Raw genomic sequence first — 21,042 nt, 5'->3', positions numbered from 1 at the left:
GATATCTTTTCCTCTTTGTCAAAGATTATTTGACCATAGAGTTGAGGGTCCATATCTGGACTCTCTACTCTGTTCCAGTGGTGCAGCCACCTTGGAAACCAGTGTGGAGATCCCTCAAAAATTAAAAATACAGCTACCCTATAACCCTGCAATTGCACTACTGCGTATTTACCGCAAAGATATAGATGTAGTGAAAAGAAGGGCCATCTTTACCCCAATGTTCATAGCAGCAATGGCCACAATTACCACTGTGGAAAGAGCCAAGATACCCTTCAATAGACGAATGGATAAAGAAGATACGGTCCATATATACAATGGAATATTGTGTAGCCATCAGAAAGGATGAATACCCAACTTTTGTATCAACATGGACGGGACTAGAAGAGATTATCTTGAGTGAAATAAGCCAAACAGAGAAAGTCAATTATCATATGGTTTCACTTACTTGTGAAGTATAACGAATAGCACGGAGGACATTAGCAGAAGGAAAGGAAAAGTGAATTGGGATGAATTGGAGGAGGAGAGGAAGCATGAGAGACTATGGACTCTGAGAAACCAAGTAAGGTTTTGGAGGGGTGGGGGTGGGGGGATGGGTGAGCCTGGTGGTGGGTACTGTGGAGGGCATGTATTGGATGGAGCACTGGGTATGGTGCATAAACAATGAAACTTGCAACACTGAAAAAATAAAATAAAATAAAATAAAAATATTGTTTGTTATAGTTAACTACTGCTGCATCAGACCTGTTGTAGGGGTTACTCAAATGGCTGTGGGCTGAAATCACCTGGAACAAAAACTCCCACGTCAGGGCTAGTCAACCAGAACACTTAAGTGTTGGTACTTCTTTACTTCTTACATGACAATGCAATCCTCCAAAAGCAAGTGTTTCAGTGAACAAGATGAAAGCTGTGTGGACATTTATGACCTACCCTCAAGATGTCACCTAACATCTGCTTGTAGTATTCTATTGGTTGAAGCAGTCACAAGCCTGCTAAAAAAAATTCAAGAGGGGGAGACAAAGACCCCCAACTCTGGTTAGGAGGAATGCCAAAGAATTTACAGCCATCTTTTAAAACTGCCACACTACCAGGGAACTGGCTGGCTCAGTTGGAGAAGCATGTGATTCTTGATCTCAGGGTTATGAGTTCAAGCCTCATGTTGGGTGTAAAGATTACTTACATAAAGAAGCTTAAAAAAAAAACAACCCCAAAACTACTTTTTTAAAAAAGATTTTATCTATTTATTTTACAGAGAGAGTGAGAGAGAGCATTAGAGGGCCAGAGGGAGAAGTAGACTCCCCGTGGAGCAGGGAACCCAATGTGGGACTCAATCCCAGGACTCCAGGATCATGACTTGAGCCGAAGGCAGTCACTTAACCAACTGAGCCACCCAGGTACCCTGCTACACTATTTTTTAAGATTCAATTTTCAACTGTTTTCTGCCAGTATAAAAATACAATAGATATATGCATATTGGCCTTACAGCCTGGAGTTCTATATTTATTATTAGTTCTAGTAGGTTTATTTTTTCTTTTGTGGATTCCTGAGAGTATTTTAGGTAAACAATCTACAAATAAAGACAGTTTTATTTCTTCCTTTCCAATCTTTACTATTTGCTTTTTTGTTTTCTTCTTGCGCTAGCTTGGACTACCAGTGGAATGTTGAGTATAAGGTAAATGGTGTGAGTGAAGGAATATTCTTGTCTTGTTCCTCGCTATTAGGGGGAAAATACTTAACATTTCATTGTTAGCTGTAGGTTTTTTGGAGTTTTCCTTTATTAGAATAAGTTTTCTCCTATTCTTAGTTTGTAGAAAGTTTTGTTAATTATAATATTTGGTCAAATGCTTTATTGCATTTATTGAAAAGATTATGTATGCATATATTTTATATAAATATATATTTATATAAAGACATATAAATTTTCTCATTTATTGTTAATATGATGAATTACACTGATGAATTTTCAATTTTTTTTTAAGATTTTTTTTTTTTAAATTTATTTGACAGAGAGCTTTTAAGTAGGCAGAGAGGCAGGTGCGGGGGGGGGGGAGCAGGCTCCCTGTTGAGCAGAGAGCCCTAAATTTTCATGACCTATAATTTTCTTTTATTATGAGATCCTTACTGTATTTTGGTTTCAGTGTAACACTTACCTAATAAAACAGGTTTAGAAATGTTTGTCTCCTCTAGTTTTCTGAAGACATATGTATGATATATTTCTTTATCTTTTTGAATTTTATTAGTTTTGCAGAAATATTATTTCTTCTTTAAATGTTGAAAACAATTCGTCAGTGAAACCATGTGAGCCTGGAGTTTTTTGAAGATTTTTTTTCCTTTTAAATTACAAATTAAATTAAATAGATAAGGGCTATTCAGATTGTCTATTTCCCCTTGAGTCACTTTCAGTAAGCTGTATTTTTTTTTAAATTTATTTATTTGAGAGAGAGAGATCATAAGTAGGCAGAGAGGCAGACAGACAGAGGGGGAAGCAGGGTCCCCACTGAGCAGAGAGCCCGATGAGGGGCTTGATCCCAGGATCCTGAGATCATGATCTGAGCTGAAGGCAGAGGCTTAACCCACTGAGCCACCCAGGTGCCCCAGTAAACTGTATTTTTTAGAGGATTTGTCCAGTTTATGTTGTTGAATTTATGTTATGAAGATGTTTATAGAGATACCTGGGTGGCTCAGATGGTTAAGCATCTGCTTTCAGCTCAGATCATGATCCCAAGGTCCTGGGATTGAGCCCCATGGGAAAAAAAAAATGTTTATAAAAATCCCTTATTTTTCTTTTAATGTCTATAGGGACTATAAAGCTATCTCCCTTTTATATATGATGTTAATTTGAGTTTTTTTTCCTCATTTTCTTGATCAGTCTTGCTAGAGGTTTATTCATTTTAAATATTAATTTTTTTTCTATTTATTGATGTCCTTGTTTTATTTTCTCTCTGCTTACTCTGGGTTTATTTTCCTCTTTTTTTCTAGTTTATGAAGTCAGAAACTTAGACATTGATTTTACACTACTCATTTTGAGATACTTTATCATTTCCTCTGTGATTTCTTCTTTGTCTTATAGGTTATTTAGAAGCATGTTGTTAAATTTCTAAATATTTAGGGATTTTTTTTTCTCTTTTTTTTTTTTATTAATTTTTTATTTTTTATAAACAGATATTTTTATCCCCAGGGGTACAGGTCTGTGAATCACCAGGTTTACACACTTCACAGCACTCACCAAAGCACATACCCTCCCCAATGTCCATAATCCCACCCCCTTCTCCCAAACCCCCTCCCCCCAGCAACCCTCAGTTTGTTTTGTGAAATTAAGAGTCACTTATGGTTTGTCTCCCTCCCAATCCCATCTTGTTTCATTGATTCTTCTCCTACCCACTTAAGCCCCCATGTTGCATCACCACTTCCTCATATCAGGGAGATCATATGATAGTTGTCTTTCTCTGCTTGACTTATTTCGCTAAGCATGATACGCTCTATTGATTTCTCATTTAATTCCATTATGTCAGATAACATTTTCTATAAGATTTTAATTTTTTGAAACCTTTAGACTAGGGGCACCAGGGTGGCTCAGTCAGTTGAGTGTCTGCCTTCAGCTCAGGTCATGGTCCAGGGCCCTGGGATTGAGCACTGCACCAGCTCCCTGCTCAGTGGGGAGTCTGCTTCACCCTCTACTTGCTGCTTCCCCTGCTTGTACTTTCTCTCATTCTCTGTCAAATAAATAATAAGTCTTAAAAAAAAATAAAGAAAGAAAAGCAAAGAAACCTTCCAACTTGATTTTATGGCCCAGAATATGGTCCTCATGCACTCAAGAAGAATATATATTTTGCAGTTATTGGGTAGTAGTCTATAAATGGTAAGTGGATCAGGCTGGTTGACAGTGTCATTGAAATCTTCTACACACTTGGTTTTTATCTGCTTGTTCTTACACTTATTGAGAGGTGTTAAAATCACCAGCTATGATTATTTTCCTGTTTATCTCTTTAGTTCTGTTAGTTTTTTTTTTTTTAAGATTTTATTTATTTATTTGACAGCGGGAGAGAGATCACAAGTAGGCAGAGAGGCAGGCAGAGAGAGAGGGGGGAAGCAGGCTCCCTGCTGAGCAGAGAGCCCGATGCGGGGCTCGATCCCAGGACCCTGAGATCATGACCTGAGCCAAAGGCAGCTGCTTAACCCACTGAGCCACCCAGGCGCCCATAACTGGAAGTTTTTTTGACCCCCTTCCCCATACCCCACCTCTGGCAACCATCAATCCCCTCTCTGGATCTATGAGATTGGCTTTTTTTGTTTGTTTGTTTGTTTTATTTTGGTTTTGGTTTTGTTTTTTTTAGATTCCACATATAAGTGAGATCATACAGTATTTTTCTTTCTCTGCTTGACTTACTGCTTCTTTTAGCAGCCTAACACAATACCATTTTATTTTCTTATATTTGTTTTTAAAAAATTTTAATTAAAAATTTTTTTAAATTTGAATATAGTTGACACACAATGTTACATTAGTTTCAGGCTTATGATGTAGTTCAACTTCTCTATATGTTGTGCTATGCTTACCACCAGTGGAGCTACCATCTGTCACCATACACTTCTATGATATCGCTGACTATATTCTTTAAGCTGTGCCTTTGATTTCCACTTGTTCAATTTAAAATTGTGTGTGTGTGTGTGTGCGCGCGCGCGTGTGTGTGCGTGCGCGTGCACGCGTAAAAAAAAGGTGGTTCTATTAAAGCATGCGGAAGGGACCTTTTTAGGCAGAAAGAGCTGCCTGAAAACAATCTTTATTCTGTTTTTCTTTCCTGCCCTCTTACTGGCTGATAAAATAATTTTTAGTATTTCATTTACTTTATAAATTCTGTTTACAGCTATTGCTCATGACAAGGATTTTGTCTTAAAAGCAAGAACATGGGAATCAGATGGAATAATTAAATTCATTTAGAACAATATTCATCAATAAGGCTATAAAGCTGTTTGTGGAGACCTACATGAGAAGCAAAACTGAAACACGTGCGTCATGGCTAACAATCTAGAGCTGAACCTGCAAGCATTTGGATATTCTCCTTGAATGAGCTATAAGATGTAGATCTTTGTATCACTGTCCTTCCTTCAAGGTTCTCAGTATGTGAGCAATTTCTATGTTCACTCATTTGTTCAAACTTTATTTCCTGAAATGCCCACTGTGTTCAAGGTGACGTAACCACATCGAAGTATATAAGATGAATGAGAAAAGGTTCCTAACTTCAGTAGCAGATAGTTAATCGAAGGGATAGGACAGGTATAGAAATAACTAATTCTTACAAAGCACAAAGTATAGTATCTGACATATAGTTCAATAAATATTAGTAATAAAATTTTAAATCCTTACTATGCATATAATAATATGTTAAGTATACTCTAAATAAAAATACAAAAAAAAAAAAAACCCCTGATATCAATGTGGAAGAATACTGTATCTGACTAGAGGCTGGCAGGGGGATCATTAGGCCTCTTATGAACAAGGTGGCATTTAAGCTGGTTGTTGAAAGATGGGTAGAATTCTAATAGAGATTACGCAGAAGGCATAACAAGAAATGGAACAATGAGCAAATGTATGGAGGTAGGAATATGTACGTGAGTGTTTAAGAACTAATGAGTATTTCGCATGTGAACACAGGATTCATACAGGTAAAAGTATACAGTAAGGCTGGAAAGCGGATTGGACCCAGGCTATCAAGAACCTTACACACTAGACTAAGAAGCTGGAAGTTAATTCAGTAAGCAATAGTTAGGTTTCTGAACAGAGAAATTAAGTGATGAGAGTGATACTTTATGAAGCTTTATTTGGAAGTAGCACAGAAAGTCTACAGGATGCAGAGGCTAGGGCAGAGCCTCCCTACCAGGTTATGTCAAGAATGGGTTAGAGGTGTACTTAAAAATGAATCTCTTTAGCCCCCAGGGCTCTGGGGTTTAGCACAGCTGTAACCTCAAGGCCAGTCATGTCTAGCTATAAGGAGTTGTGATTTTTTTTATCTCGGTATGCTATACAAATTTTTATCATTTTCTAAGTGTGCTATGATGTGAAAGCAGCACTAAACCCCCAAACCAGAGAAGACCAGGAAGGGACCAGGAAGGGTAGTAGTACAGACATGATGCCATGAGCAACTGAATGGCCTTTGAGTGACAATGGCAGGAATGAATATGAGACTAATGGATGGGAGAAACATCATGAAGGCAGAATTAGCAGGATGTATATTTACCGTACAGAAAATAGGCTTTAAAACATCTGTGGAGAAATTCCAAGGTCTAGGGTACAGAGAAGTTAATAGGTAGGTAGTGGAGGTATGGAAAGTTGAGAAGAGAAACTCTGATATCCAAGTAACTAGTATGGAGGTTGAAATAACTAAAGATGGTGGCCAGGAGAAAGGCAGTTATAATCATTTTTTCTTACTGAGCACCTCCAAAACCTTCAAGAAAGATGTACATCTCTTAGGAATAAACACGACTGCTCAGGAACCTCATGCTCGCTCGAGTCCTTCTCTCTGGCCTCCAGCACTGATAAAACACTGTTACGGGGATGGGGTAGACACGGGTGAAGGAGGGGATGCTTGGGCATAGGCCACAGCTGACACCAGAGTTGCAGAGGGAAGAGGGAAGAAGGGCATGAATACGAGGGAGATGGGATTCCATTTTATCTCCTCATTTCTTAAACATATCTTAAATACCCTTTACATAGTTTTTTGTGGAAAGCTGAGGTTTAGGACATACACAGAGTTGTGTAGCCATAGACGCCATTTCATTTTACCTGACTATGGAGTGGAAAAAAAAAAAAAACCCAAACATTATGATGAGGAGGTTTCTAACCACACGAACTCTACAACATGGAGTGGGGGGCCATGGCTGTACTGGTTGTTTTGAACTCTACAGAGAGGACTAGAAGCTCTACTACCTTGAGTACAAGAAAAATGTATTCTACTTGGAAGCAAGAATGAGAATTTTTAGAGGAAAGGAGGAAAGTAGCAGCAGTTCCTGTAGAAATTTTCATTTTTTCAAGTAAAATCTTTTCTCTGTTAACTGTATCCTGTGGGACATCAGTTATGGTACACTGGGTTTTGGCAATGTGATAAAAATCATCATTTCTAGGACACGCTCTAGGTAAACTTGGGCTCCAAAGCTTCCACCTTTCGCCTTCTGAGCTCCCCATCTGTACCTTTGTGGAGATTCTCCAGGGGCTCCAGGACTCCCCTCCGGAAGGAGGCCATGGGGTCTTGGACACAGGACCGAAGGCTCAGCATGCTTTGTAAGTGAGGCTCCCGAAGCAGCTGCTCCCGGTAGGCCGTCAGCTGAGGTGAGCGGCAGAGCAGGGCAGCGACATTGTGGACGAATTCTGGGACCAGGCAGGTGTAGGCGTTATCTGCTTGGCAATAGTGATAGGCAACCACCTAGAGCAGAGAGACGAAAGGGCCAACAGGTTTGTCAGGAACAAGAACAGTGGCCATGGTTACCGTAGGATCGTTCTCTAACTCGGTCTTCCGTCTCCCCATTCCACAACTTTTTCAAGTAAAACAAAAGCTGCTATCTCAGAAACAGCCTGTTTTACCTGAGACAGAAATTTGGTACAGTATTTCTACTGTATACACATATAATTTACCATTAAAATTTATAAATGCAAGCTGAATTTTGGATGATAAGATTCCTTTGCAGAATCTGGGTTTTAGATTTTAAGAAATGGGAAACAAGCCTGAGAGAATAAAGATGTACATTTATCTAATATTTATTCAGCATGGAACCATACAGGAGAAAGTCTAATCTTGTATCAAAGTGTTAGGACTAAAATGATCCCAGAAAACCCTTGTTAATCTCAATAAACACATATAACTTATTAAGTCCTTACTTTTTAAAATTAATGTTCTAAATAGCTTTATAAAAAATAATTCAGATTTAGGAATTATCATTAGTATTTTCTAGTGCCCAGAGACAACCAGAATTAGATGACAGGAAAAAGGAAATGACTGAGATTTTTGTTAGCTGCAGGTCTTACATTCAAAGAACTCAGAAAATGCGTGAGTCTTAATCTCATCCATCCATCTGGGCTGTCTGGCTGGAGCCTGGTTTTAACCTCTGGGTTTTTTGTTGGTTTGTTTGAACTTGCACAGAGCTCACTCCATACCTTCTGGCTGTTCTCTTTGCCTCAAGCTAAGTGCAGAGGGTGATTTTAATCTACAGCACTCTGTTGGCTCAGTACTACCCACGGATGTGACAATACTGAAGAGGTAACATGAAACTGGCAGGGGAGAGTCAGCCTGAACGTATGGGAACCACGTGGAATGGTGCTCAGCACAAAGAAGAGGCACAGCGATGTGGGCTGCTGCCGCCATCACCATCATTGCCCTACCCCCACTCTCCATCGTCATCAACATCATCCAAGTTCTGTAGACTCTTTCTTTTCTGGCTGCTGGCTTTGTGCCTTTAGGCAGATGAAAACTGCCCTGGGAGCAGTCATCCACCAAAGTGTTCTGTGTGTGTGTTTTTTTTTTTTTTTTAAAGATTTTATTACTTATTTGACAGAGAGAGACACAGCAAGAGAGGGAACACAAGCAGGGGGAGTGGGAGAGGGAGGGAGATGCAGGGAGCCCGATGCGGGGCTCGATCCCAGGACTCTGGGATCATGACTCGAGCTGATGGCAGGCACTTAAGGACTGAGCCACCCAGGTACCCCTAAAGTGTTCCATTTTGGAAAGACTCCTGATCTACAGGTCATTCTTGCTCTTTAACAAATACTAGAAATGTTGCTTTTTTTCTTTAAACACCCGAAATCTTTCTCATTGGGCACACAGAGAAAAATTTAATATGGGAAATGTTACTATCCATAGACAGCTGAGGATAGAAATTGTTTGTGAGTGAAGCAATGAGATGTGATCATAATTTGGAATTGGAAGTGAGAAGTTACATTTTAAAAATCTCCACTCTTTCCTTTAGATAGACTGGTCACTGTTTTATTAGACCTTTCTTAAGCACAATGTAAAGAGCCAAAGAGAAAACCTAGCAGCAGCTGATCTCTCCTCTCAATGAACAGTGAAATGTTGGTGGTTATATCCACGTGGATACAAATATCCACTTCATAAAGAGCAAATAGCAAACCTCTGAATCAATACGAACTTTCATCATATTTTACCTTAATAGCTTCCACATGTTGAGGTGAAGCAAAGCTGAGCAAATCAGCTGAACTTACCCTTTACCTAAAGTAATGGGATAGAAGTTTTAAGATTAAAAATTATGAAATTTAGGAAGAGGTTTCTCTTATTGATTTTATTAAAAGTCATCTGTGCTCTAGGCTGAATGAGATTTTATCTAACAATGGACACTGCTAAAGCTACCCCTTCTGGGGCTACCTTTCTTTCTTTTAGCTTGAAATATTTCTTCAGCATTCCAAATATAAAGTCTCGACCGCTTTGGAGAATTCAGGTAGAAAGACCATTCAACATTTTCACGAAATTTGCACTGTGGCTCAAAACAGGTTATTTACTAGACATTTCAAAGCAGTTTGGTAGTATAGGTACATAGAACATGTACACATAGTAACCAACAAACACAGGTTCATCTGTCAAACCTAGCTGGTGCTTCCTCCAAATTGTGTATTTATATCATCTACGACTCTTCCTGTATATACAAATACGAAACAATTCTGCTAATGTAGTTTTTTTCTTCAGTCTCTCATTGCACCAGTGTTCAATGGTATTTGATTTTTTCCTGCAGCTTTGAGAAAGTTACCATGGCCACCTGTGTTCAATCACTATCATGTCAACCTCTTGGAAATGATTCAGAATTAGTCTACCCCCAATAAATTAGCAGGCAGAATCTTTTTCCTTGAATTCTTGTCTCTCATGATGATTTGTTGAAATTTCATTTTCAGCTATGCCTCTTTTATTATTAATTTCTCTCCATGAAAAGTTTTTCTAATGTTAAATCCCTAGACTTTTTATTAAAATAATTCTAGTCAAAATATGTCAGATATGACCAGAATTATATTAATTCTTTGGGAAAGATAGAGAATAAATATTACTTATTTTTTTTAGAGAGGCAGAGGAAGGGAGGGGCAGAGGGAAAGGAGAATCTTAAACAGGTTCCACACTGGGCATGGAGCCTGATGCAGGGCCTGACCTCATGACCGTGAGATCATGACCTGAGCCAAAATCAAGAGTAGGACACTTAACTGACACAGCCTCCCAGACACCCCAGTAGTAAGTAAATTTTAGATTACTCCTATGAGGGAAAAAAGAAAAAGGCAGGTTTGTAGGCTATATAGACAAAAGAAAAGACTAGCTTTGGGTATAAGAAACTTTAAGGGGAACCTGGGTGGCTCAGTGGGTTAAGCCTCTGCCTTCAGCTCAGGTCATGATCTCAGGGTCCTGGAATGGAGCCCCGCATCGGGCTCTCTGCTCAGCAGGGAGCCTGCTTCTCCCCTCTCTCTCGGCCTGCCTCTGCCAATTTGTGATCTCTCTCTCTCTCTGTTAAATAAATAAAATCTTTTAAAAAAAGAAACTTTGATATGGGGCCCCTGGCTGGCTCATTCTGTGGAACATGAAACTAGAGCTTGGGGATGTGGGTTTAAGTCATACACTGGGTGTAGAGATTACTTAAAAAATAAAATCTTAAAGAAAAAAACTTAAAAAGCTTTGATTTAGTGTTGTATATAAGAAATAAGATGAAGTATAATCCTCATCAAAATCAAATGACTGAGTGGCTGCAAACCTGTCAGGCTCCGGTTAAAAATCCCAGACCTTCACTCTCCGAAGACTGTTTTCTACTTGAAATGAATAATCTGTGACAGGATTAAGCTAATCTCACATAAAGAAAAGGACAGCTCTGACTATCAGGAATTCTGCTGGAAATAAAAACTTGATTTACATAATGACTGGTACTTGTGCTATTTAAATTTTCCCTTCAGGTCTGCTCTCATATTCTTATTCCAGATCTTATTTTCATCACTCCTTGAAGTCCCTCATCCCCACCTGAATGATTCCTAGCTCAGCACATCCCTTCCAACACTTTAGTGTGTCTTCTAATATTTCCAGGGACCTGGAGGTTTAGTATGAGTAAGGACCTTTGCTTGCCTTTCCTAGTCCCTCAACTCTGACTCTAATGCTTATCCTGGGGCTAGAGGCTAAGAAGAGCCTCCAGACTTGGGTTCTGCCTCAGTAATTTTCCAGCTTGGAGATCTACTTTTTTTTTGTTTTTTTGGCAGTAGGACTTTTATTTATTTTTTAACTTTTTATTTTGAACTAATTTTAGACTTACAGAAATGTTGCAAAAGTAGTACACAGTTTCTGTATATTCCTCACCCAGCTTCTCTTTTTATTAATATATTATATAATCATAGCATAATTATCAAACCTAGGAAATAACACTGGCACAACATTACTAACTAAAGGCATTATTCAAATTTTACCAGTTTTCCACTAATGTCCTTTTTCTGTCCCAAGATTCTTTCGGTCCCGTTATCACATTTAGTTGTTATTTCTCCTCACACTCCTGTGAGTGTAAGTCTGTAAGAGTTCTGATCAGTTATTCTGGTGAATGTCAGTTTGGGTTTGTCTAATGTTTTCCTCATAATCCAACTGAGATTTCTGGGCAAGAATACCACCAAAACAGTGTTGTGTCCTTCTCAGTGGATCCCATCATGGGGCCTGCGATGTTGACATGTTTTGTTACTGGTGATGCTGACCTTGATCACCTTGGTTAAGGTAAAGGTTTCTGCCAGATTTGTCTACTATAAAGTTACTCTCTTTCTCTTAGTAGTTAATAAATATCTTGGGGGAGACACTTGGAGACAATGCAAATCCTGTTTCTCCTCAAATTTCTGCCCAATGATTTTATTATCTATCAGTGGATCTTGTCTGCAACAACTACCATGAGGTGTTTGCCTGAGAGTGATTCTCTATTTCCTCCCTTTTTCCTTCTACATTTACTATTGGAATTCTACTGGAAGAGCAAGCTGTCCTTCCTCCTGCCTCATTTGTTTACTTGAGTGATTTTAAGTATGGAATTATTTTATTCCATTAGTTATATCCAGTACTATATTTATTTTGTTGTCACTTTGCTCCAGTTTCAGCCATTAGGATTTCCTTCTCGGAAATCCTAGAAATCCTTCCAGGTTGGTATCTGTGTTCTTTCAAGAAGTCCCCCAACCTCCCCACCCCCGATCTTTTTAAAAGCACTTTCTTATTTTCTGGCACCATAACATGCTCCAGGCTCATCTTAAATTTACTCTACCCCCGACCTGGCATCATTTAACTTCTTCAGAGCCCTGCTTTCTTTTACTGGAGATTGGTGTTTATCAAACAAGATCTGAACAGTAGGTGTGCTTAGTGCTATTGAAGTGCCTTTGATTTGGGGCCCTCTTGGTGGAGAGAGCTAGGAAATACACATACATACACTAATTCACACACAAAGATTCATCTATATTTCTGTATCTCTCTCTAAATATATCTATAGAAGTAGCTATAGATACAGATATACATATTAAAAATTGTGAATATACACTGATACCTTAGATTTCAATCCAGTGCCACCTGGCTCACTTTGGATTTCCCTTTCCTCATTTGTTAACTTCCTTCTCTAACAATGAGAAACCTGGAGTTGCTATTTACAATATTTTTATTTACTCTATCCATTCTCTAATACATACACGAAGAATTTTCAGAATTGCTAACCATACTCCTGTGAGAAACACACTTATTCATCAGAATATAGCATTATGCACACCTCTTTTTGTCTAGCCTTAGAGTATACAGTCAAGATGTTGTCTTCTAAACTGCGTTCTTTGGTATGGTCATGTTACCCATTTGATATACTGTTAGGTTTGGGGCACCCGGGTGGCTCAGCTGGTTAAGCGTCCAACTCTTGATTTTGGCTCCAAATCTTGATCATGACCTCAGCGTTGTGAGGTAGAGCCTTGCACTGGGCTCCACACTCAGCAAGACTTAACATGGAGTCTGCATGGGATTCTTTCTCTCCCTCTACTCCCTCCCTGCTCACATATGTGCACTCTCTCTCACTCTAAATAAAATGGATAAAATCTTGAAATACAGTGAGATTTATTTGTAAATGTTTGGATTCCACTTTGGGTTTCCCTAACCCCAACATACTTGTTGGTTTTAATCATGCTCTGGGTATGTGAAACATCACTATGTTTCTAGGAGTCACAGCTATACACATAGGTACATGCAAAGGAGCACCACATCTCTCTTCATCTTAATGGGCACCCCATTTCCATAACCCATTTCTTTCTATTCTCCATCCCACCAATCTGCTTTAGGTAACCAGTATCTTTTCCTTCTGGTTAATCCTTCCTGCATTTCTTTTGTACAAATAAGCAGATACATATGTATTTTCATATATCTCTTTCTTTCTTACATGAAAGTTAGCATCTCGTAGTTGCTCCTTTGCACTCTCCTCCCCACCTAACATTACGTCCTGAAAATACCAATGATAATTACTGATGTACAAGAACTGGCACTAAGAACTTTGTCTATCAAATCAAGAGGTTTTTCACAGATACTTTTAATTCACATATATTAGCTTACTTCATCAAAATACTAATTGATTTGAAAATCTTACTGAAAAGGCTTCTGCTTACTGGCCTGTTATAGTGAGAAGTAAGATTGCTGGCTTCTGCTCTATGCTTCCAAGAACAAACTTATATACTTAAAATGTAACACATGGCATAATTACTGGGATATTTAGGTGCCATTTCTTATACAACATTCACTATAAACTTAAAACTATCCTATCTCTAGCACAAGCATGTGCATTTCTATTTTGCTTACGGAAAAAGTAATCATGAAATTTAAAATATATTCCTTGAGTAAGTGTAAATAATCACTTATTTTCTACTCACAATATTAAACATTTTCCAAATCTTGAACATCAACATCAATTTTAATTTAAAGGGCCATTTCTTCTATAAGGTTTAATATAAATTTGAAGATATCCCATCTTTAGGCACAAAAAAGATTTATTTACATTTTGCTTAAGATAGACACGAAATCATGGACTTGAAAATGAGATTACTTCTTAAGTGTAGTCACTAATTTCCTACTAACAATATGTAACATTTTCCAAATATTGAACATAAACTTGATGAAAGAGAGACTAAGAAGTGACAATGTGGGGAGATGTAATTCCTGGAGCTCTTTTCAGCACTCATCACGATCTGACATATTACGTTTGTTTATTGGCTTGCTCCCACCACAAGAACGTGGGCTACAAAACAGCAGGGACTGTGTCTGTTTTGTTCACTGCCTTAACTTTAGTCTTGCATTCCATGCATTCAAAACATCCATTCTAAATGAGTAAGCTGATGACGATGATGATGGAAGCTCTTCAGCATTTAATGTATTTCCAAAGTGGTTTTTATTCTGATTTTTCTAAAGAAGTGGGAGCTAGTTTATACAAAATATTTAGAAAAAAGCATATGGCTTTTAAAGTTGCAGAGTTGAGGGAATGAATATGAGGGGAATCTGATACTGTTTCCAGAAGCCCACTGATAAGTAGGGATGGTTAAAAATGTACTTGGGGGAAATACGCTGCTTTGAGTTCTGGGCTGGACTGGATTTCTATGAAGAAATTAGAACCTTATGATATTACAGATGACTCCCTGTTCCTCCTTACTAATTAACTATGATAAGAGATTTCTCTGAATATGGGAAACAGACACTTTAAAACTCTTGTTCATCTCTAGAAAATCCTCAAAAATAAAACTCCACCTATAGGGCTCTCTATCTATAACCTCAGATTATAATATATAAGGTTGGAAAGTAGATGCACAATTCATAAATGACTCAACAGATAGAAGAAGGTGAAACAAATGCCCGCTGGAGGTAATGACAATAGGACTAGGCCAGATTATCTGTAAAACCTCAAAAAAGCACAGGAGTTAGAAGCACCAGGTACTGTGGAAGATGAGGGTGAGGAAAGAAACTGAAAATACAGAAATTATTTGAAGTGCATATAAGGGGCAGTTAGATCTCCAGATAGCCACACCTACCTTGCTCAGCCAGGTGACTACCTTTCCCAACAGCCACAGGAAAGAGAATTATATTCATTAGAGAAGCAAAACCAGGGCAAATAGACTTAGGGCTGGTAGACATAGAAAAGGTAAGGGTCAAGGGTAGGAATGAAAATGATATAGGGACTTAAGTAAGTCTGCATACTGAATGGTGAAACTCTGACTCTTCTCTTGCCAACTGTAGATATATACCCAGGATGTATTCCTCCAGGAAAGAGACTGGTGGAATTTTTTGCTAAAGAAGAATAGCACAAGGAAAAAATTCTATGAACACTGACTTTTGGGTGTTTCCAATAAAGGCTGGTGGGCTGTCTTACTGCTGTATAGTTAAGCTCTCTATACACATAAGCTTCCCATCAGTTTTCTAGTGCTTAAGTACTAAGGAAGAGATAAGAGAAAATACTGCATCTATAAAACAAGAACAGAATGCTGTGAAAAAGAAGGGAACAACTAGGGTCAAAGAAAGAGTTATTGGAAATTAAAACTATGATAGCCAATCCTTGTGGAAGGATTAGAAGGTAGTGTTGTGAAAGTCTCTTAAACCAAAAAACAAAATAGAAAAATAAAAGTAGAATACAGGAAAGAAAGCTTAAGAAAACTTGAGTATCAGATTAAGGAATATAATTTTTTTTAAGATTTTTTATTTATTTATTTGACACAGAGAGAGAAAGATCACAAGTAGGCAGGCAGAGAGGGGGGGGGAAGTAGGCTCCCCGCTGAGCAGAGAGCCTGATTTGGGGCTCGATCCCAGGACCCTGGGATCAGGACCTGAGCCAAAGGCAGAGGATTAACCCACTGAGCCACTCAGGCGCCCCCAAGGAATATAATTTTTGATTAAAAAGAGTTGTAGAAAGAGAAAACAGAGCAGATGGTGTGATAAAATTATCAACAAGTAGTACAAAAACACTTCCCAGAATCAAAGAACATCTCCAGGGCTTACGAGGTACCAACAGAATAAATGGAAAAAAGGCCTAAGAACAATGGTCATAAAAAATAAGATCCTAAAAGTTTCTGGAGAGAAAAAATGGTATAAAGAATTAAGTAGGCGCCTGGGTGGCTCAGTGGGTTAAGCCGCTGCCTTCGGCTCCGGTCATGATCTCAGGGTCCTGGGATCGAGTCCCGCATCGGGCTCTCTGCTCAGCAGGGAGTCTGCTTCCTCCTCTCTCTCTCTCTGCCTGCCTCTCTGCCTACTTGTGATCTCTCTCTGTCAAATAAATAAATAAAATCTTTAAAAAAAAAAAAAGAATTAAGTATAAGGGACACCTGGGTGGCTCAGTCACTAAAGTTTCTGCCTGCAGCTCAGGTCATGGTCTCAGAGACCTGGGATTGAGTCTAGTATCGGGCTCCTTGCTCAGCAGGGAATCTGTTTCTCCTTTTGCCTGCTACTCCCCCTACTTATGCTTGCTTGCTGTCTCTAATAAATAAATAAATAAATAAATAAATATCTTTAATAAAAAAAAGAATTAGGAATAAAAATATCATTTCATAACAAAATTATTGGGGCTCCTGGGTGGCTCAGTAGGTTAAGCCTCTCCCTTTGGCTTAGGTCATGGTCTCAGGGTCCTGGGATCTAGCCCCGCATGGGGCTCTCTGCTTAGCAGGGAGCCTGATTCCCCCTCTCTCTGCCTGCCTCTCTGCCTACTTGTAATGTCCCTTTCTGTCAAATAAATAAATAAACAAATTTTTAAAAAAGAAAAAGGCTACTGCTTAAAAAAAATAACAAAATTATTAGAAGCTCAAGTCAATGGAGCAATGTCTTCAAAATTCTGACGGGAAATAATTTTTAACCTAGAATTTCATTATGTCAAATAAACAGTAATGTATGAGAATGGAATAATGATGTTTTTAGAAACATTAAATTTTAAAAACTTACCTCCCGTGCACTATTTCATAGTGCAGTGGCTACTGGTGGATGTGCTCCACCAAAATGAGAAATAAAATCAAGAAAGAAGATGATGACATGGGATCAAACACAGAAGAAAAGTAATGGGAATTTCCAGGATAAGAGTTAGGAGGTAAGCCTTAAGAGCATCCTAGGTCCAGGCTGAGTTTGATGGAAGGCTCTAAGCTCTCAGGGGAAATGTAACTGATGTGGAAAATTGTACTGAGAGGCATTTTACAAAGTTATTAAGGATTATGGATTATAGCTATAGATTTGAAAAAGAAAGCAAATTTTACTTTATTTTTAAATTTTTGTAAAATAAGCTACACACCCAACATGGGGCTTGAAGTCACACCCCTGAGATCAAGAGTCACATGGTCCCACGCTCTACCAACCGAGCCAGCCAGGTGTCCCCTGCCAAGAATAAGCAAAATTTAAAAAGAGGCATTTCATAACCCTAGGAAAAGCAAAATTGCTCAAGAAGGAAATGTTACCCTTGGTTCCACAATGAAACATATGTGCACAGTACTAATACTGAAAATACTATAAGGTGGATTCAGACAAAAATCATGATGTAATGGTACAGAGATGATTGAGGGAGGAAGGAAAGTTAAAGATCTAAAATTCTCATCATCCATAAGAAGCAGCAAGAGATAACGCATAAAACAGATGAAAAAATTACAGCAGTATAAGAATATTATTTAGAAACAGTGGAGGTAAAGATCAGAAGAACGGTCTCAGGGGTTGAAAGTGGTTACCTTTGGGGTGAGGAGGGGAAAAGAATTGCTGGTTTTTATTGTAAGTCTTTGAGCATTAACTGATTTTTGAAAATCAAGCAGATATTACTTAGATAAAAAATAGAAGTTTAAAACCCAAACATATAAAAAAATATTATGAATGGCATAGTATAGCAGGAAGAGTTTTGAAATAGGAATGAAAATAAACTACTGAGTGCTTATACTGTGATTTGGGTAAATCATATAACTTCTTTGAGTCCCTAAATCCTATAACTTCTTTGAGTCTCAACTTCCTTATCTATTCATTATGGGACTCTGGTTATTTCTGAGGGCCTTTCAAACAATAAGGCTTTCATTCTATAATGACAACATATTTTTCTAGGGACAGCATAGAAAGAGAAACTCTTCTCCATGGTCTCATGGTACAGCTGTACACATTTCTGTCCACTTTCCCAAAGGTCCCCCTACCTTTGCCCCTTGAGGTCAAAATGGAACTGGGACACCCGCACCCTGAAAACCCTATTGTACCTGTGAGGCTAGTCTCCGCATAGCCTCCTCCTGCCGCCTGCGCATCTCTGGGGTTCCTGGGCAGCTTCCACTGGGGATGGATGAGTGGGCTGAAGGTGGCTGTGTGAGTGGCAGCTCTCTGTTGGCATCCACATCTGGATTAAAAAGATGAGATGTTTGCATGAGATATTCATAAAACCCCGAGTTAAAGGAAGACTGGTTAAATTCCATTTGTTCTATGACCCAGCAATTCTACTCCAAGAGAAATAAAAACTTAGGTCCACAGAAAAACTTGTACACAAGTGTTGAAAGAAGCAAGATTCATAACAACACAAAAGTGAAAACAATCCAAATGTCCACCAACTGACGAACAGTTAAAATATGGAATATGGAATATCTATACAATGGAATATTACGCTCACTCGAAGAAGCCAGTTAGTTACAAAAGGCTATCTACTGTATGATTCTCTCTACAAGAAATTCAGAGTAGAGAAATCCACATAGACAAAAAGTAAACTGGTGGTTATATAGAGGTGAAGGCAGGGAGTTAGGGGGAGAATGGAGATTGACCACTAATAGGCATTTCTTTTAGGGGGAGACAAGAATGTTCTGATATTCGATGATGCTGATTGCTGTACAATTCTGTGAATATACCAAAAAGCACTGAGTTGAACAATTTAAATGGGTGAATTGTGTGGTATGTGAATTGTGGCTTAATAAAGCTGTTTTTAAAAAATCTCACTTGTTCATGTTATTTAGAAAATGTCTTATCTCCTACTAGGAATTATAGACTATATATTTATTTGGATACAGTTCACAGTATAAAAATGGGTACCCAGATCAGGAGACTGTTGATGGTTACTAGCCATGGAAAAGGAGGAGAAATAGGGGAATGCAGTCCTCATTTAACTCCCCACCAGCAGGACTGAATTAAGACTTCTTCCACCCAGTTGGGAGAGTAAAATCTCTGGTCACTGGAGCTGAGCTCAGAATAACTGTAGGAGGACAGGAGTGGGAGGCAGCAGTGGAAAAAGACTGAAAATGTGTGAACTGAGGTAAAGCTCTGTGCCTGTCACTGTATCATTTCTGTTGTTCACTCCTCCCGACCCCATTCCCCTTTATCCGGTATTTGATTTTGTGGGCGATTACCCTGTGGCCTGAATACCCTGTCTTCTACCTACTGCTTTTGGGAGATGCCTTCCTTTTTGTCAGGAGTGGCTTTACTCTCTGCCTGGTACTCAGAGAACAGGAGAATAAGTTCAGAGGTAGGCAGCCAATGAGCACAGGAAACGGGCAAAACAGTCATTGTTTCCGAAGTGAACAGACCATAGAGGGTAGGGGTCACTTACTTAACAGCGCGCTGGGGGCCCGGCAGCTGTTGGCAAATGTCAAATCCAAACAATACCTACACTGAGACTTTTAGTGATGGGAAAGTCTTGTATTAGAGCTTCCCTAACTACTGTACTGAGTATACTTGTAGTTAATGTAATAGAGCCTAAATTACACAACGGCTCTATTTTTACAAAATGTTTTTGTGCTTTGTGTGTCTGTGCTGGGGAGGGGGGTGGGTGATGACGGTGGTGGTGGAGACTGACGGGGGAGTCAGGTTTGGGAAGGGGTGTGGGTGGAAAGCAGGATGACAGGCTAGTGCCTGCCTTGACAGTTTTTCTGTACCTTCCCAGGAAAATGACAAGGAGGGGGCGGGCTGGGGGCTGAGTGTCTGTGGGGGAAGGACGGAGCGAGCAGCGCAGGGCTGCAGGCCGAGCGGCTCCCATCTTTCACAGCGATGCTGTGCAGCGTGGAGGAGGCAGGGGCGGAAGAAGGAGGCAGATGATGCAGAGATGGGAGCTGGGAGCTCCAACGATTTTCTACCGTGTTTTCGTTATTTCTACAACTCTATCATTGGTATCACTGATGGGGGGTTAGGAAAGCCATTGGGAATTCAAATAAACCTATTCAAGCTTGATGTAAATTAAACTCTGTGGAAAAATTAAGCCATTTCTCCATACAGACATCATTCTCATTCATTAATGAAAGAAATTCTGCTGTTGCCAGTAAAGCTCCCAGTGCCAGCTTACATAATAACAGATTAATGTGAAAAAACAGCTCGCACACTTTATCAGTCACTTATTCTTGACCCTTCTTTTTTTTTTTTTCTTGACCCTTCTTAAGGGCTAGTGGCTCTGGGAAGGCGGCAGAGGTAGGATGTAGTTTGGACTTGGGCAGATTACAACAGAAGTTATTTTGTACAAGGCAACTGCTGGTTCTGTGTGATTCTGATAAATATATAACATATATTCTATCTCCTCTGACACCATCTTCAAGTTTTGAAAATTAACTATCAGGGCAAATCTACAGACACAACATATGGACATTTATCTCAAGAATGGCAGCATCCTGCTATTTTTAGAGTATCTCTGCAGATAAAAGGCAATGGATGTCAGAGAATAACTTAATGAACCACCTCTAAAGAACCTCTGCTTTGGGGAGCACATGGGCTATGTTCTGTTAATCCTTGTTCTCCCAGGTACCCTTCTCAGAAAGCAGCTCTTTTGCCCTTGGGATTTATTCTGTCCTACAGGATCCTACCATTCTGTTATCTGCAACACTCACACACCGAGGAGTCAGAGAGACTATTAGCTATCTGGTTTTCTTCCTAACACACTCAAAGAGTTAACCTCTTGGATTACTCAGATAAGATGTAGTCTGGTGTGATATTTAAGTATTCAAAGGAAAATACTGGAATAGGTTGGAAAGTTAATTTCAACTACTTTTCAAGAAGATATGTTTTTAGAATCACAGAATTTTAACACAGGAACAAATCTTAAAGATCACTTCCTCATTTTACAGATGAGAAAACAGGTTTAAAAGACTCA

General features: G+C 39.0%; 1 protein-coding gene across 11 annotated transcripts in view; it reads right to left on the bottom strand.

The window, feature by feature from the left end:
* TANC2 (tetratricopeptide repeat, ankyrin repeat and coiled-coil containing 2) overlaps positions 1-21,042 on the bottom strand; it is a 360,787-nt gene that overhangs the window by 73,639 nt on the left and 266,106 nt on the right. For all 11 annotated transcript variants that reach the window (XM_082706545.1, XM_082706546.1, XM_082706542.1 and 8 more), the window contains 2 exons: positions 18,188-18,321; positions 7,181-7,412 (listed from right to left, as the gene is read on the bottom strand). In XM_082706545.1, coding sequence (XP_082562671.1) covers positions 7,181-7,412; positions 18,188-18,321 — 366 coding nt within the window. The remainder of the gene's footprint in view (positions 1-7,180; positions 7,413-18,187; positions 18,322-21,042) is intronic.

The sequence above is a fragment of the Mustela nivalis genome, assembly GCF_964662115.1.
Source record: "Mustela nivalis genome assembly, chromosome: 17".
In the NCBI taxonomy this organism is placed as follows: Eukaryota; Metazoa; Chordata; class Mammalia; order Carnivora; family Mustelidae; genus Mustela; species Mustela nivalis.
Note: the sequence above shows the minus strand (reverse complement) of the source record. Positions and strands in the feature narration are given on the sequence as shown.